At 39.8% G+C, this 18,301-nt stretch overlaps 1 protein-coding gene across 16 annotated transcripts in view; it reads right to left on the reverse strand.

Annotated features, from left to right (window-relative positions):
* The window catches only part of MAGI1 (membrane associated guanylate kinase, WW and PDZ domain containing 1), a 643,927-nt gene that overhangs the window by 242,613 nt on the left and 383,013 nt on the right, over positions 1–18,301 (reverse strand). For all 16 annotated transcript variants that reach the window (XR_005988846.1, XM_041761401.1, XM_041761398.1 and 13 more), the window contains exon 2: positions 8,758–8,874. Coding sequence is in view for 15 of the 16 variants with exons in the window: in XM_041761401.1 (XP_041617335.1) it covers positions 8,758–8,874 (117 nt within the window). In the remaining variant the exon portion in view is untranslated. The remainder of the gene's footprint in view (positions 1–8,757; positions 8,875–18,301) is intronic.

Here is an 18,301-nt window from a genome sequence, read left to right on the forward strand (position 1 = left end):
TGCTTCTCCCTCTGCCTGTGTCTCTGCCTCTCTCTCTCTCTCTCTCTCTGACTATCATGAATAAAAAAAAAAAAATTAAAAAATAAAAAATAATAAAAATGAGAAGGAAAGGGTATGAGAGAAAGAAGCTTGTCCCCAACAGAGGATTTCTGGCGGACCTCTGAAGTGTCATAGACACTGCTGGGTGTTCAGGTACTTCTTATAAATACCAAAAAAGGTAGTGAGAGGGGTGCCTGGGTGGCTCAGTCGGTTAAAGTATCTGCTTCAGCTCAGGTCATGATCCCAAAGTCCTGGGATTGAACCCCACATTAGGCTTCTTGCTCAGCAGAGAGCCTGCTGCTTCTTTTCCCTCTCCCTCTGCCATCCCCCCTGCTTGTGCTCCTTCTCTGTCATATAAATAAATAAAAATCTTTAAAAAAAAAAAAAAGCGAGAAAGTGGAGCTCCAGAAAGCCTGGGTAATCTGCCCAGGTTGACAAAAGTGTTAAGTGGTAGAGCCTGCCAGCCTCTCCAGGCCACCACTCCAGCAAGCCCCTCATACCTGAATGTTCTAACCCCGAGGAGAAGAGAACTGTCCTATTCATGAATGACCAGGTCCTTCTCATGAATTTGCTGATGGAACAGCTCTCCTCTCCTGTGGTAAGGAGAAGCAGAATAGATGCCACACTAGTGGTTTCAATGCTCCTTGAGGGGCACTCCAGGAATGAGAAGTGGTGTTTTGTTTTGGGTTGTCACAAACCTGTGCTGTGCACCTGGCTTTTATCAGACAGGTGTTATCAAAGTAACAAAGAACATATCCACTTCCCTCACAGCCCTTCAACTCCCCACCAGACATTCATGTTGATGAAAATTTGTTTATAATTACCTGAACCTAGATTCTTTTTTTTTTTTGAATCTAGATTCTAACTCCAAATTACATCTAAACAAAAGTATGTTTTCTAGTCCCATTCTCTTTTTAATTTGCCATAGCGCTCTTTGCCTAGACTATAGCATTACTTTGTTAAATACAAATCCTATCCCAGCTTATACTTGGTAGAATTGAACTATATATGAGAAGTGATACAGCAGCAAGCACAGGGGATAGGTCCCTTGATACAATCTTGTGTTTAAAGTGTTTTCTGTGCATAGAACACTGTGTTAACCACTATAAAAAGTACAAAAACACATCAAAAGCATAAGAATCCAACCCTACTCATGAACCGGCTTTGTCTGGTCTGCTTTGCCAGACTTCCCATTTTATAGGCTATTTCTAGCAGCACTACATTTTAAAGTCACCTGCTAAAAGATACATAATATGGAAGATAAAGGACCCTATGCCACAATATGAATGATTCACTTCTTCATTCCTATTCTTGGCTTCTTTGAGGACAACCCAATAGTTAATCAATGTAGAACAAATAAGTTTTTTTTTTTTTACTTTAAGTTTTATTAAATGTGGTTGATTTTTTTAAAGCAAGCTCTATACCCAACAGGAAACTTAAACTCACGACCCCTCATGAATTCTCATAACTTATAAGATCAAGAGTCCTACATTCCACTGACTGAGCCGGCCTGGCACAAGTAAGTTGGTGTTTAAAAAAAAGATTTATTTACTGTTTTAGAGAGAGAGAGAGAGACCATGGGAGCAGGGGGCAGAGGGAAAGGAAGAGAGAATCTCAGCAGACTCCCTCTGCTGAGCACAGAGCCTGACACAGGGCTTGATCTCACACCACCGAAATCATGACCTGCGCTGAAACCAAGGTCATGGTTGGCTCAACTGACTGAGCCAACTAGGTATCCCTGGAACAAATTAGTTTTGACAGAGGTGGAAGGAAAGGTCAAGTGGAGGCTGTACCAGGATAGTCAATGAGTGGGAGGGGTCCCCAGACTGCAGACTAGCTGGGAATACATGGGAAAATACAATACCAATGAGTAAAAGGTAAGGAAGGGGGAAAGACTTGATAAGTGATGGAGAAGAGATGAGGGCAGATACTGATTGTATACAGCCAGCAAACCTTTGCAAACAAATAGAAAAGAGGCAAGGTTTACCAGTCCAATGGGCTTGAGTTCAGATGACTACATTCTGTGTGTCCTCAAATGAGGCCAGCATGAGAGACAACACATACACGAGTATCACAGCAGAGCACCTTATACACAGCAGGAGTCCACAAACAAGAGAGCTGCTATGGGTGTTAGTTACCAGCCACATTTCCACAGGAGATCAGGCTTAGTAAAGCCTGAAACAATCCTTTTTTATTTGAGACAGCACTTACTTTGGTTATAGGACAAGGGCAATAACCACGGTGAGAAAGTTTCCCGTGACTCTTACCTGAACAGTCTCGGGGATGCTTCCAAAACTATCTGGCTCATGAATTATGACCTGAAGCATTCCACTTGTGTCAAACAAAACCTGAACACAGAGATGCACATTCCAGGAGAGAAGGAATTCTTCAACACTCAGATCTTTGTCCTGGCTTCTTGCGGATAAATTGGTCTAGTTAATATCATCAGCTTAAATTGCAGAATGGTGGGGCAGCCCGGGGGGTCAGCCGTTTAGCACCGCCTTCGGCCCAGGATCGAGTCCTGGAGACCCGGGATCGAGTCCCATGTCGGGCTCCCTGCATGGAGCCTGCTTCTCTCTCTGCCTGTGTGTGTCTCTGCCTCTCTCTCTCTCTCTCTCTCTCTCTCTCTCTCTCTCTCTCTCTCTTTGTCTCTCATGAATAAATAAATAAAATCTTTTTAAAAAATTGCAGAATGGTTTGATTCTGGGCAAGAAGTAATGCAGATGGCTGTGCTTAAGAGACACTCATAGGTTCAAAGAATCTATGATGTCGCAGTCTCATTCGAGATAACAACGATGCCAACTGTTAACAGATGCTAAAGTGCCTGTTTAAATATGGCACCTCTACAAAGAAAGACCGGGGTCACCTATGTTTACCACATCAAATTTAAAGTGTCTTATAGATCAAACAGTTTTAATCTCTTTGTAAACTTCTTTAAGTCACTGATCAATGCCTCTTACACAAGATACAATGGTTTTGGTATCAGTGAGAGCCTTGATCAACAGTGTTAAGGTACAGGGGCACCTGGATGGCTCACAGTCAGTTTGAGCATCTGACTCTTGATTTTGGCTCAGGCCATGATCTCAAGGTCCTGGGATCAGGCTCCATGCTCAGCAGAGAATCTGCTTGACATTCTGTCTCCCTCGCCCTCTGCCCCTCCCGGAGATTTCTCTCTCTCTCTTTCTCTCTCTCTCTCTCTCTCTCTCTCTTTCTCTCAAAAGTAAATAATAAATCTTTCTTTAAAAAATACACAAAGTGTTAAAGTACAGAACAAAACTATTTCAGGACATCTGGGTGGCTCGGTGGTTGAGCATCTGCCTTTGGCTCAGGGTGTGATCCCGGGGTCCTGGGATTGAGTCCCACGTCAGGCTCCTGCATGGAGCCTGCTTCTCCCTCTGCCTGTGTCTCTGCCTCTCTCTCTCTGTGAGTCTCTCATGAATAAATAAATAAAATCTTCAACCCCCCCCCCAAAACAAAACAAAACAAAACTATCTCATTCCTCTTTCAGATGACCTTTGCTTGAAAAGAAAGATGAATCCCTTATGATTGAACCCAGAAAAGGGAGACAGAATGGAAGGGGTAGTGTTCAGCATTCCACGGAACCAGTACTACTGGATGAGTTGTATCTCGCTTTGACAGCAGCAGTATAGTAAATGACAAGCCCTGTCAGGTAACACATTTATCTTCACTGGAAAAGCGGCTATGCCAAAGCAAGAATCTCAGATGTTGTCACATCAGCCAGGACAAGAAGTCATAAAGCAGAAGGCTATCAATGCGGGAGGGACAGTGTTATCTAGACTGTAATTAGGAGGAGCTGAGAATGGGTACTCCAGCTCCAAGCGCGTAGGAGCCTTGACTCTTTCCTCTGGGTCTGGATTACCAGCCAAGTAATCAGTGGAGTCCTTATCAGCCATCTCGGGGCTCAAGTCTCTGAGCAGCCTTTAATTCTGAAAGCTTTATGGCAAAAGCAGCTCTGCTTTTTCTGCTAAACGTTACGTAGGTGAGAAAAAAAATAAAACCAGAAAAATAAAGAGCAACTTCATCCATTTCTTCATTTGTTCATTCATTCAAGCATTTATTCTATGGTCCAGGCCCTAAGCTAGGTGTGGGCTGGTCACTGAGGAAAATACAGTCTCTGACTTTGCAACAGTCAGATTCTAATAGGACAGGCAGGCACTGCAAGTGGGCACAGGTGCTAGAAGCGGGTCACGGCCGGTAGCTGTGGCAGTAGTGAAGAGGGCGAAAGGCCCAATCTGTGGAGGAGGTGGCATCTGGGTTAGAGCTTAAAAGAAGTCTGTGTGCTGGTCAAATGGCAAGGTAGGGCGAGAGGAGGGAACAGTATGTACCCACTCAGAAGAAGGCAACAGGTATGTCTGGGGAATAGATGAAATTTGCATGACTGAAGCATCAAAGGGCACTGGGCATGTATAAGAATTTGAGGGGCAGGAGACAAGACCATCATGCAGATGGTTCTAAGGAATGAGAGAAGTGAGCAACACAGATGATGTGTACCTGGATTTCAAATCCATTTATTTAGAGCTGGTTTTCCACAGGTATATTAAGAAGAGATTCAGTGAAGAGTAAGATAAACCAAGATATCCCAAAAAATCTTACAATGTTTTATTGAAAGCTGAGTTACCATTAAAGAATTAGGAAAATTCTATGGCACCTATCAGTGAATTACTTGAAAATCAGAGAGAAGATACTTATCTTTAAGGTATGGTGCATTACATAGCCCCCGCTGCCATTAAGACCCCCTGATTTACATAGCTACAACTATAAAACTCAGCAATGAGAAACCTTTTTTGCTTTCTTCCCTCTCAATGGTCCATGTCATACTGCTCTAATCACACCACTATTAATGATGCCCGGCACAGGAGTCAGAACTGGTTTAACTCTGACCATGCTACCTGTTAACCTGTGTGACCCTCAGCAAGCTATTAACCTCTCTGAGCCTCTGTTTCCTCTAACAGACCCATCTCTTAGGGACACTGTTGACATTTGGTGAGACAAGCTTGAAATAGGTCTTTCTATTTCCGTTTTAATAAAGAGTAAACGAAGGATGCCTGGGTGGCTCAGCAGTTAAGCGCCTGCCTTCAGCTTGGGGCATGATCCTGGAGTCCTAGGACCAAGCTCCACAACAGGTTCCCCTCAGGGAGCCTGCTTCTCCCTCTGCCAATGTCTCTTCCTGAATAAATAAATAAAATCTTTTTCTTAAAAAAAAAAAAAAAAAAAGAGTAAACGGGACTCAGAGAGGTTACATGACTTGCACCAGACCACACAGCTAGAGAAAAGCCCTCAGACCTCACACCGGGGCTTCTGACTCACTCTGCAATCCAGTTCTCTTTCTGTCACAATTATGGTTTGGGTTTTTTAATTTTGTTTTTTTTTTTTTTGGGGGGTGATGATTTTCAATGGTAAATATAATTAAATTTCAACTCTGATGACCTTTTTCACACTGTGGAAATAATAAAAGTTTTTGAATAAAGACAAAATAAAAGGGGAGTGAAGCATAATAAGAACTGTAGCAAAAATAGCACTGGATGAACACTTTGGGTGGATTGCATGGTGTGTGAATTGTATCTCAATAAAGCTGTTAAAAATAAGAAAAATTAAAATAGTACTGGGTGAGAAGTGAAGTGAGCAATGTGGCATTTAGGAGCGGTAGGATTTTCAGGAAGTCACATTTGCTGCTCCATTTCCTTACCTGTAAAATCGAGGTACTATTACCTGCACAGTCTGTGCCAAGGAATTAACATAAGATGGGATCTCAAATGATAAAATACATTGTGATGCTATGATGACACTAAAAAATAACTTGAGGGGGGAAGGGAGGGGAAAGAAATAACTTGAGGGGTGCTTGGGTGGGTGGCTCAGTCTGTTAGGCATTTGCTTTGGGCACAGGTCATGATCCCAGGATCCTGGGATTGAGCCCTGTCTCAGGCTCCCTGCTCAGCAGGGAGTCTGCATCACCCTCTCCCTCTCCCTCTCCCCCTCCCCCCTGCTTGTGCTTGCTCTCTTTGCCAAATAAATAAAATCTCAGAAAAAAGAACTTGAAATAAAATTTTAAAAAAAGAACTTGAGAACAAAGGGGCTTTATTAATTTCCAGTGACACATGAACCTCCTAAAATGTATAAGAAAAGACGTCTACCGCAACTCTCAAACACCTGTTCATGAGGTCATCCCTTCTCAAAATACTGAAAGTCACTAAAATATCAGCAGCAGGAAGTTCTGGAAAACACAGATTACATGAGCTTGCTTCCCTGTGGCACCGTTACAACATAATCAAAAGGATGTATTTTCCAAATGAAGGGCGTCCTAATCTGTTGGCACAAAAGGTCGGGAGAAAGTTCTGCTTTACCAATCACATGGGCTGAAGAATCAAAATAAACACAAGCATAGCTTGAGTTGTCCCAAGCCTATATCAGAATCCCAAGTCACCCCTGGTCTGCTCATGTTCAAAGGTACCCACGCTGTGCCAGACTCAGAAACAGACCTCTTCTGAAATTCCCTTCCCATTTTATGAAGGAAATGTAAAATGAAATGTTACTTGTTTTCTCTTTCAGGAGAAAGACCATTTCTACTTTCTCAATTCTTGACTGAGGGTTTCGTAGAAATGAAACATTAATACCAAGGGCTTTATACATGCAAAGACAAAACATGATTTTCCACTGTTTTTAAAAGGCTGAGGTCATTTTTGCCCCAATTCCTATATAGTGGTAAGCTTAAAATCAAGCCATTTAGCTCACAGTCAGGTCCTATAAATCAGTGGAAAAAATAAATGGGAAAGCATGCCAAAACGTAACCATAGTAACACCACAGATGCGTCAAGAAATGGTGTGCTCATTTGCTTCATTCCCCATTTCTTAAATTGGAATCTAAGTAGGGGAAAAATTACACAGAGAACACTCATGATTCTGCAAGTACCAAATTCTGCAAAACTACATTCAAACTGCCATCCCAGAACTTCAGAACAGCTATGATACAGCTACAGGAGCAGCCCTGGATGGGGAGAGTCCAGAAGACCCAGATCTGAGTTATCAGTGACTTGATGTCCCCATGACTTGTTTCCCCATTTGTAAATTGGGTATGAAAAATCCCAACCTCAAAGAGTTATTCAAAGAGTCTATCAGAGTCAGAACAACGGTGGACTCAGGAGACCACAAGTCCTGGTCACCTTCAGACTTTTTACTGGCTTACCTTGGTGCCCTGGGTTCTTGATCCATAAAAAGAATGATAATCCCTTCACAATCCATGCGATTTACATGAGGAATTATTATTAATCCAAGTGTAAAGAATTATTACTAGGATATAAGGCTACAGTGTTGGATTCCAATGCTGAAAGACTATAAGAACTGAGGCCCAGAGATTCACATGAATGCATTATCACAACATTTTCTCGTTCAAATGTAGCTCTGCCTCTCAGCAGAAAGAGACAACCTTGGGGCACTATCCCAAGTTCCTTACCCTCTGGAGCCTTGCTTATATTAATAACTAAAATGAAGAGCAAGGGGCTGTTCTAAAAGCTTATCTTTAAAAGTCCCAGCCTAGACTTCTGGCCTAAGTCCCTGAAGATCTATGGTGCCTTACTTTAAGTTCTGTTTATCATTCTGCAGTAGTATCAGGAAATATTAGCACTCCAGCACACCATTAGCACCATTTTTAAAAAATACTTAAAAAGAAAAAAAAAAAGAAAAAGAAAGCCATTATGGCAAACAAATCACAGTAATAGGCAGGGTACCTTCAACTCCAAATGATTCCTCTCATTTTTGCTAGTTAAAAGATGTTATTGCTAAAAAAATAAAATTTCAGGTTTTGAAGGAAGTGGTAATAAAAGTAAAATGCCAAGTACTAAAACCAAAACCATCCTATCTTCTTAATTTTAAATAAAATGAAATAATTGTAAGTCCCCACCCCCCACCCCCAGGTTTCCTTATATTTAGCTATGTAGGGATGTAGCTTGATAAAGCACGGTAATCTTTCCCTGCAACTTTACCGGCCCCATAGACTGACTTCCTCCTTCTCTTCCTCCTCTCATCCTTCCTTCCCTCAATACAAAAACCTTGCTTTCACAGTCCCTGTTCTATGTCTCACTTTCTCAGATTTGGTCTGATCTAATGGGTTTGTGAGATTTGACTTTTTAATTGGTGTAAACCATTTCCTCAAATGAAATTATGCATGAAATCCAGATCTATGAATTGGGTCATGTTGGGGAAGAAGAGAGGGTCCACTGAGGCATCCACTCTACCGAGAGGCCATGAAGAACTAACTCCCTGATCTCTGCAGAAGTCAATCTGAAAGCTTCTGGCCTGGTCCACCCCATTAACAACAGTGATAGTTAACATTTACGTAGGCTTACACCATGCCCATGCTTTGCAAAATGCACTTACGTGCCTCATCCCATGGGCTCCTCCTAGCAGTCCTATTGAATTAGTAACACTCAGACATCCTTTCCACTGATGTGAAAACCGGCCCTTACAAAGGACAACTAATTTACCTGGCATTATAAGCAAGTGGCAGAGCCAGAACCCGAAAGTCAAGTAATTTACCTTGTGCTATGCTATATGTCCCATGGTCATTTATGATTCCCTGGACTTAGGGAGTCACTAATGTGATCAAGCCGAACAGTGTTCCAGAACCAGCTTGTGAGCTCTTCTGGCTCCCCCAACTTTGCACGCATCCACCCACCAGTTAGATGCCCTGAACTGGCTACTTACAAGGCACAGCATGGCGGTAAAGGTTATCCCTTATGGTCTGCTGGAGCTCATGATCAGGAGACCCTTTCTGGAATCGCTGATTGAGAAAATGTCGCAGATCCTTGTTCAGCTTTCCTCCTGTAAGCAATATATAAAATAGAAAGAACACATCAACATTTGGGCTTCTGAGAGACTGAGCAGCTGGAGAGCTGTGTGTAGGAATGCCACCTGAAGCCATTCTAGCCAGTCCACCTCAGTCATTAGGAGAACTCCAGGTTTTCCTGAACACTAGAAAGCTCAAATAACAAAGAATTTAATCTTGGCTATTACATTTAAAATGCGTGCTGCAAACACTTGCAAACAATAAAGAGTAGGGGCACTCGGGTGTTTCAGTGGTTGAGCGTCTGTCTCTGACTCAACTCAGGTCATGATCCTGGGGTCCTGAGATTGGGTCCCAACACCAGGCTCCCAGTAGGGAGCCTGCTTCTCCCTCTGCCTATGTCTCTCATGTATAAAGAAATAAACTCTTTTTAAAAATAAAATAAAATAAAGAGAGTAAATGGCTGAAATCTTAAAGAAAACAATGTATAAAATGTTCTTTGACCAGGGATCCAATTGTACAAAGGCACCCTATGAATATACTTGCAAAAATCTGCAACATCTCCAGTATTGCTAATTGAAGCATTTTTATAACAGCAAATAAACAAAAAACAAACAAACAAAAAACCTGGAAAAAAAACCCACGAGGGATCAACTAAGCAAAGCACAGTTCATTCATATCGTAACTACTCCAAGAAAGCTAGACTTGCATGTGTTGGTGTCAAAGGAAAATATGCAGAGTAGTGCAGACTGTCTGATTCCTTTTGTGTAAAAAGGAATAAAGAAAAGGAGAGACACTGCATTGATGTAAGGAATCATCACAAAGTTTTAACATCAGTTTCCTCTGGGTAGAAGGACATAGCTTGGGAAGTAAGGGTGAAGATGTCCCTCTTCATTCCATAGACAGAGATACAGAGATTTTACTATGCTGTGTTGGTTTCCAAACACTAGATACATATTGCTTTTTCATTGCTGTTGTACAAGCAACAGTTACCTGAGTGAGTCTGTGTATTTCTTTGTAATTCTCTACATTAACAAAACAACAGCTAAAAATATTACTGTTACAGAAATAATGTCACAGAAAGGAGAAGGTAACCAAATGTTCTTTTTCAATTACAAACACAAATTATAGTCTACAGGATCAACAGAAGGCTTGTAGATCAACTTAGCTCACATTTATTCTTAATGGAGAAAGATGGTTCAGTGACAGCTAAAAATAACCAGGCTAAACTCGTCCTTCCATTTTTAGACCAGATAAAAATTAGGTAAGCGCATTTCTAGCCTTAGAGAAACAATGTAGCAATGCAGTATCTATGTGAGCCACAAAAATTCATGTCTTCAGATGATAACTTCCCCATGGTCAAAAAGAGTCAATCATGAGAATGACAGTGATGGTTAAGATGATGATATGTCCCATGCAGGGCAGGAAACTACCAATCTTTATTTAAATATCATGTTCAAAACAAGATTCCCTATTACAGACGATCATTTTAGAAGAGACTAACAAAACCCAAAAGGAAAACAAATATATTTGAGTCAACTTTAGGTCATTTAATAAATATTCAACTACTCATCAAATATTTGGTGAATAAAAAAGACAAACATCCATCTATTCACTGACCACCCTTCCCCCCAATGGGCACAAGATCTGAACAACTTACAAAATAATATATTTGAGTGACCGTTAACCACATGAAAAGATAGTCAATATCATTAATTATCAGAGAAAGGCAAATAAAAGCCACAGTGCAATCCTACTATATAACTACTAGAATGACAAAAATTTAAAAGACTGACAGTATCAACTGTTAGCAAGATGTAGAAAAAAAGGAATTCTTACACACTGTCAGTGGGTGTATAAAACAGTTCATTCTCAGGGTGCCTGAGTGGCTCAGTCAGTTAAGTGTCTGCCTTTGGCTCAGGTCATGATTTCAGCGTCCTGGGATTGAGTCCCATGTTGGGCTCCCTACTCAGTGGGGAGCCTGCTTCTCCCTCTGACCCTCCCCCTGCTTGTGCACATGCGCGTTCTCTCTCTCTTTCTCTCTCTCTCCCTCTCAAATAAATAAATAAAATCTTTTTAAAAATGTTTTAAATGGATCATTCTCTTGGGAAAAGAATTTAGCAGACTCTTACAATGCTAAACCTTCACTAACAAAATGACCCAGCATTTCAACTCTCATTTATGCAAAAAAAAAAAAAATTTTAAATAAGTGCACACACATACAAACACACAAAGCTTATGGATGAGTAAAGCACAGTTCATTCATATCGTAACTACTCCAAGAAAGCTAGACCTGCATGTGTTGGTGTCAAAGGAAAATATGCAGAGTAGTGCAGACTGTCTGATTCCTTTTGTGTAAAAAGGAATAAAGAAAAGGAGTGCTTCACAGCAACTTCATTCACTATATAATAATCTAAACTTAGAAACAATGCAAATGTCCATCAACAAACAGGTAAGCAAATTACTATATTCAAATAGGATGCTACACAACAATTAATGGAAACAAATTACTAACACACAGTAATATTCATGCATCTAAAACACAGAATACTGAGCAAAAGAAGCTAGACACAAAAGGCAAGATTCTGTATGATTCCATTTATATAAAAAGTTTAGAACAATCTAAACTATAGCGACAAAAAGGTTAGTGGTTACCTGAGGCTGAGGGCAGGCAGAGACAGACTGCAAAGGTACGCAGGGGAGTAAGATTTGGGATTCCACCAATGTCAATTTTCTGCCTTTGTGACTGCACTATACTTATGTAACAGGTTATCAATGAGAGGAAACTGAGTGAAGGGTACAGGGGATCTCTATACTATTTTTTATACCTTCCTGAGAGCCTAGAGATAAAAAGATTTTTTAAAGATGGAACACAAGGGAAGTTTCTTTCTTTAAAGATTTTATTTATTTATTCATGAGAAACACACACACACAGAGAGAGAGAGAGAGAGAGAGAGAGAGGGGCAGAGAACAGGCAGAGGGAGAAGCAGGCTCCACTCAGGGAGCCCGACATGGGACTCGATCCGGGGTCCCCAGGATCACACCCCAGGCTGCAGGTGGTGCTAAACCGCTGTGCCACCGGGGCTGCCCACAAGGGAAGTTTTTGAAGTAGATGCCAATACAGAAAATCTGAATTGGGACAGTGATAATATGGGTTTATACATTTATCAAAACTTAGGGAACTGTGTGTGTGTGTGTGTGTGTGTGTGCGCGCGTGTGTATAATCTATAGTATGTATATGACACTATTCTAAAACGGACTTCAAATGTCTAAAAATACATACATAATTACAGAATGACTATGTCATAGGCATTGTTTTTATTATTTTTTAAAGACTATTTATTTATTTACTCAGGAGAGGCACAGAGAGAGAGGCAGAGACATAGGCAGAGGGAGAAGCAGATTCCCTGTGGCGAGCCTGATGTGGGACTCAATTCCAGGATCCCAGGACCCTGGATCAGGATCTGAGCCAAAGGCAGAGGCTCAACCACTGAGCCACCCAGGCATCCCATAGGCACTGTTTTAAATGCTTAATTATCAATTTCCCATTGGAGAGATGAACTAAAAGAAAAATAGAGTAAATCTTGGTAGCAGTTAAGACTAAAGCTTGGATTTAAAGTCTGGCTCCACTATTTATTAGCTAGTGAATCAGGCACATTGATTCATATCTGAATCTCATCTGCAAAAATAGAGCACTGATAAAACAGTACCTTTTTTAAAAAAGATTTGTATTTATTTATTCATGAGAGACAGAGAGAGAGAGAGAGAGAGAGAGAGGCAGAGACACAGGCAGGGGAGAAGCAGGCTCCATGCAGGGAGGCTGACGTGGGTCTTGATCCTGGGTCTCCAGGATCATGCCCTGGGCTAAAGGCAGTGCTAAACAACTGAGCCACCAGGGTTACCCAAAGCAGTAGCTTTGCTACAAAACTGTCACGAGGATTAAATGAGGTTCCAGTGGTGCCTGCAAAGAAAAAGCACTCAATCACTTAATGAAAGATGGAAATTGTCATGACAATGTAGAGTGGACAACTGTTGAGGTGAGGAGGGATATACCTGAAGTTAGTTCAAAGATGGGCTCTACTCTTTTTGAAAATGCATAATAAGCGTAAAATCCATTCTATTACTTAGAAAAAGCTGTACACAAAATGCGGGCATAGGGAAATTTGGATTAAAAGATATTTCTAGAGTTTCTGGAAGGGAATAAAACTCTGCTTCTGCTAAAATTGTCTAGACATATGTAAATTGGTTAGCATTTAGTGCATACTTATTTTTGGCACTGTGCTGGAGTTGAAATGAACCTAACTGGTAAATCACTGATATTTAATAGTCACACCTATCACCTCTATCTCTAGGTATAAGATAACCTGGAATTTGACCGAAAGAATAACAATGTTTACCAGCAAAATCTTCATTGTTTAGGACCTAGAGTTTATACTCCCCTTAGGAGGCCCAAGTTGTATACGTTAGAAAGACACTGAGCCATGAGTAGAAAAGATGTTATGGGATCCAAATATACTGCTTGAGTCAAAAGCAACATCCCAAAGAAGATTCAGGATACAGTATCTCTTTACCCTATATAGAATACAGGTTTACACATTCTTATGGATTACAAGCAGGTACCTATCAAGATAAACCAGGAGCTTATAGATTAGAAGGCATTCTCAAGACATAGGCACTCTTGGTTTACACTTGAGCTTTACGTTAAAACTAGCCAAGCTAGCTAAAGTTTATGATCATCAAACTAAAACTCCTCTCTACTGCAGATGTGCAAAAGGGCAGGGTTAACTATGCTGCCGGTTAACATTTACTCTGTGTTCTGTGACATTTGTAAGCGAAAAGCCTCAACCTTCCCATTACATTAAGAATACTGTACTTTTTGGCATCTAATCTCAAATTAATTGCCAATTATTCCAGGGTTATGTCTATAAATCTTCTCCTAATTGTCAAGGCAGTGAGCCAATGAAATAATAAATTGCTAGAGAAAGAGTTTGTCATAGCATCTTCACTTTCTCTGAAATACAAGATTCGTTTTTGCAAATGGAAAAGAAAACATAGGTCAGAAATATATGGAACTCTTTCTAAGGAAAGGATTCAGAGCTTATTTTAGGACAATTTTATAATTTCATTGACAATAATGAAGCTTACTCTCTGTCCTGGATTTGCCATTATTTTCTATTTTCATATCAATGTATCTGAAATTCTCTTTTAAATTTACAATAACTGCTGCTTTTCCCATTCACATTAGTTTATAGAAACTTAATATCAACTGATGTAATTTTTGCTAATTATTTTAAATGTTGTATAATATTCCACTTAAAAAAAAATGTATCGGGCAGCCCCAGTGGCTCAGCGGTTTAGCATTGCTTTCACCCGGGGTGTGATCCTGGAGACCCGGGATCGAGTCCCAACTCAGGCTCCCTGCCTGGAGCCTGCTTCTCCCTCTGCCTGTGTCTCTGCCTCTCTGTCTCTCTCATGAATAAATAAAATAAAATCTTAAAAAAAAAAGTTATCCCTTGTAGGGAATTAGGCTATTTTGAATGTTGTTGTCAATACAGTAATGCTATAATAAATGTCACTGTAATTTTTTTCTTTTCAAATGTGTGTATATACAGGAAAAAACATAGTATATATACATGGGTCAGTACTACTCACAGTTGTAGGCATCACTAGAGGTCTTGGAATATATCCCCCACAGATAAGGGGGGACAATAGTGTTAGTGACAACTGAACATTCTATCACACACACACACACACACACACACACACGCACACATCTCATATTTATTTCATGTATGTCTCACATACTATATTTTTTCTTTTACATTTCCTCTTCTGTAACCTGCCTATTCATATTCATATATTCATTGTGCATTTTTCTAATGGGCCATCCTGTTACTTTTGGTAAGATGTTCATTATACATTCTGGATATGATTCCTTTATCAGTTACTTAAATTGCAAATTTTGCTTATTACTGCTTAAACATGAAATGATCCCTTAAACATAACTGTGTAGTTTTTCCAAACTTTCTACTCACATGCTAGATAGCTTTCTGCCAAATCAACTAGAAGCATCATTTTCAAAGTGATGGATTATGAGGGGACTCTGCTTGGTCTCATCTCTATCTCCTAGAGTACAGATCCCAAGGGAAAATACTAGTCAATAGAAATAATCTTCACAGTCAAGAAATTAGGTGTCCAGAGCTATTACTTGTGAGTTCTCTTGAATCATCCATTTCTATCCAACCAAGGAGGCAAAACATAACTCTCTCTGTGTCGTATAAGCTCCAGAACATCTACCTCGAGAAGGTCAAAGAACAGTATTTCATTACAACTAGAATTTCGACTTTAATACATTTCAAATTTTCATTGCCCAGGAAAACTTGTGTAAGGATATTAAATTAATAGCACTTTCAGGTGATAATGGTTAGCACACAATTTCTTCAAGGAATGATTATAGTTGTAGGGAAGATGTATTTATTAAAGCAACACAAATGGTTTGTATTGCAGTGAGTTATTACAGGAAAAAAATCTGTGTCAGTTTAGCAGTTTTACATTTATAAAGGATAGGGCTTTTTATAAAAAAAAAAAAAACCCACCAAAATTATAAATTGAAATACATATCAGCTAGTTTTATTGTCACTTAAACTTACAATCTGAAATACACTTAATGAGCTTTGTCTGAAAAAGATTTTGCTATGCGTTTCTAATACATTTTTCCTAACACTTTTCTTACTGTACAAAAAATATGAATTACAGGGGAGTTAGTATTTAATGGGTCCAGAGTTTCAGCTGAAGATGAAAAAGTTCTGTAGGTGGATGGTAGTGATGGTTGCGCAACAGTGTGAATGTACTTAATGCCACTGAACTGCCTACTTCACATGCTGAAAATGATAAATTTTGTTATAGATATTTTACCACAATAAAAAGGTAAAATGAATTATGAAAATACACAAAAGTATGACAAAGAAAGTTAAAAATCAACTGAACTTCGTTTGTATCACCATTCATGCTAGTATTGAATGCCCTGTGTACGTACACATAAACATACACACAGATAAACTTATATAATACACTCACACATTTGAGGAGATTCATTCACTCATTCAATAAATATTTAGTAAGTACCTACAGCCAGAAAAATCTGTGGGCCTGACAACACAGAGAAGGGACTGACACACGTGTTTTAGGAAAACTGCACAGGGCTGGCCTCTAGGCAGAGGTCATTGTTAAGATGAGAAGTAAAAGGAAGATAAGAAGCAAGTTAGCTCTGCCAAGTGTCGGGTAACCAGTGCTCTAGGCAGAAGACGCCGCATGTGCATATGTCCAGAAATAGAAAAGAGGCTGGCCTGTTAGAGAAAGAGTATGGAGCTTGGACAGGGATGGCACACACTGAGGTTAAAAAGAGAAGCTGGGGCAGATCATTCCGTGCCTCACAGGCCATGATAAGGAGTTTGCATTTTATTCCAAACTCAGTAGGAATGCACTGAAGTGATGTCATTCAGGGAGCTAAGGAAGGCCTGGTCTGAATTCTGAGATCCCTCTTGCAGCTGGGTAGTAGTAGGTCAGGCAGAGGGAGGTGATAGGGTGCAGCCAATGTTGCTGATGACACAAGACTGGAAGTGGCCTAGACAAAGGAAATGGATAAGAAGACGGAGGGCAGGAGGGCAGAGAGGAGATGTCATTTCAAGCTGGAACTGAAGGTTTGTTCAAGTGATGAGGGAAGATATCAAATGCAAGAGAGGATTCAAAAGGGTCTCCAGTGTCTGAGCTTAACTGTTGATGACCATGTGGGAATAGAATACAAAGTTCCATCAGATACCTACTAAATAGATGTGGGGGCACCTGGGTGGCTCAGGCAGTTAAGCATCTGCCTTTGGCTCAGGTCATAATCCAGGGATCCTGGGATGGAGACCCAAGTCGGGCACCCTGCTCAGCAGGGGGTCTGCTTCTCCCTTTCCCCATTGTTTGTGGCCGTGCTTTCTCTCTCCCAAAAAGATAAATAAAATCTTTAAAAAAAAAATAATGAGATGCAGAGGATCATGCCCTATATGTGGATTTATATCTAAATGTTCTAACAAATAATTCACAAACATTTCCAACCTACTAGCAGTGCTCAAAAAAAGTTTTAATAATTCATAGTATTTCATCATCTCATTCCATCACAATCTATTACCTATTACCAATTAGTAAGCAAATGAATTGTTTCTACTGTGATTATCTTCCTTGGATAAATCTATCTGTATTTATTTTCTCACAATCCTTGCAATGGAAATACTAGAACAAAAAGCATACAAATGATACAAACTCTCCCCCAAAAGACTCTTATCCAGTTTGATTTTAAATGGCCCCAAAATAGTAATGTGGAATCATCATCATATTATCAGTTTTATGTTATCAGACATTTTGATGTCTTTCCTTTAAAAAAATTATTTTAAATAATGCTGTAATGGAAAAACCTTGAATATGTATGTTCGCTGAAATCTACTGGAAGTGGAATTACTAGAATAATGAGAATGAATATTATTTTATAGATTCTTAGTAACATATTAACAAATTGCTTCCCAGAAAAACTTCTACTAAAGTCTAGAACAAGTAACATATCACTAATCTGACAAGTCCAGTGTCAAAATGAGGATCATTTTTCCCCTTCTAAGTATGCATTTTTGTTTTGTTTTTAAAATAATCTCCACACCCTACATGGGGCTCAAATTTACAACCCTGAGATCAAGAGCTGCACTTGATGGGATGAGCACTGGGTGTTATACTATATGTGGGAAAATTGAATTTAAATTTTTAAAAAAATGTAGGATGCCTGGGTAACTCAGCAGTTGAATGTCTGTCTTCAGCTCAGGAAGTGATCCCGGGGTCCTGGGATCAAGTCCCACATCAGGCTCCTGCATGGAGGCTGTTTCTTCTTCCTCTGCCTATGTCTCTGCCTCTCTCTGCGTCTCATGAATAAATAAATAAAATCTTAAAAAAATAAATAAAAATAAATTTTAAAAAATGTAAAAGAAGCATTAAAAAAGTTAAGCCAATAAAAAAGAGCCACATGCTCTAGCAACTGAGCTAGCCACACATCCTTAAGTATGCATTTTAAAAAATTTTCCACCAATAATTCAAACATGCCAACATCATATTATACAAGCAACGTGGATGGTAAAAATATGTTTCTTTTCATTTTGAGAAACTGCTGGTTGCAATGAGAAAATTTATGTGGAGAATGGCCTGTGGCAAAATAATGGATGAATTCCATTATCATATGTATTTAAGTAAAATGAAGAAACAAACAAAACCCTTTGCTTCTACACACACACAGATTGAGAACACTCAGTGTGCCAGTTCTTACAGAATTACTTCCAAACCTGCTTCTTCCAAATGACATGCAAGCATTGGTTACAATGAAGGATCAGCAAAATTTTTCTATAAAGAGGCAAGGCTCAGAAAGCACGTATTTTCCACCTTTGG

The sequence above is a fragment of the Vulpes lagopus genome, chromosome 7, assembly GCF_018345385.1.
Source record: "Vulpes lagopus strain Blue_001 chromosome 7, ASM1834538v1, whole genome shotgun sequence".
In the NCBI taxonomy this organism is placed as follows: Eukaryota; Metazoa; Chordata; class Mammalia; order Carnivora; family Canidae; genus Vulpes; species Vulpes lagopus.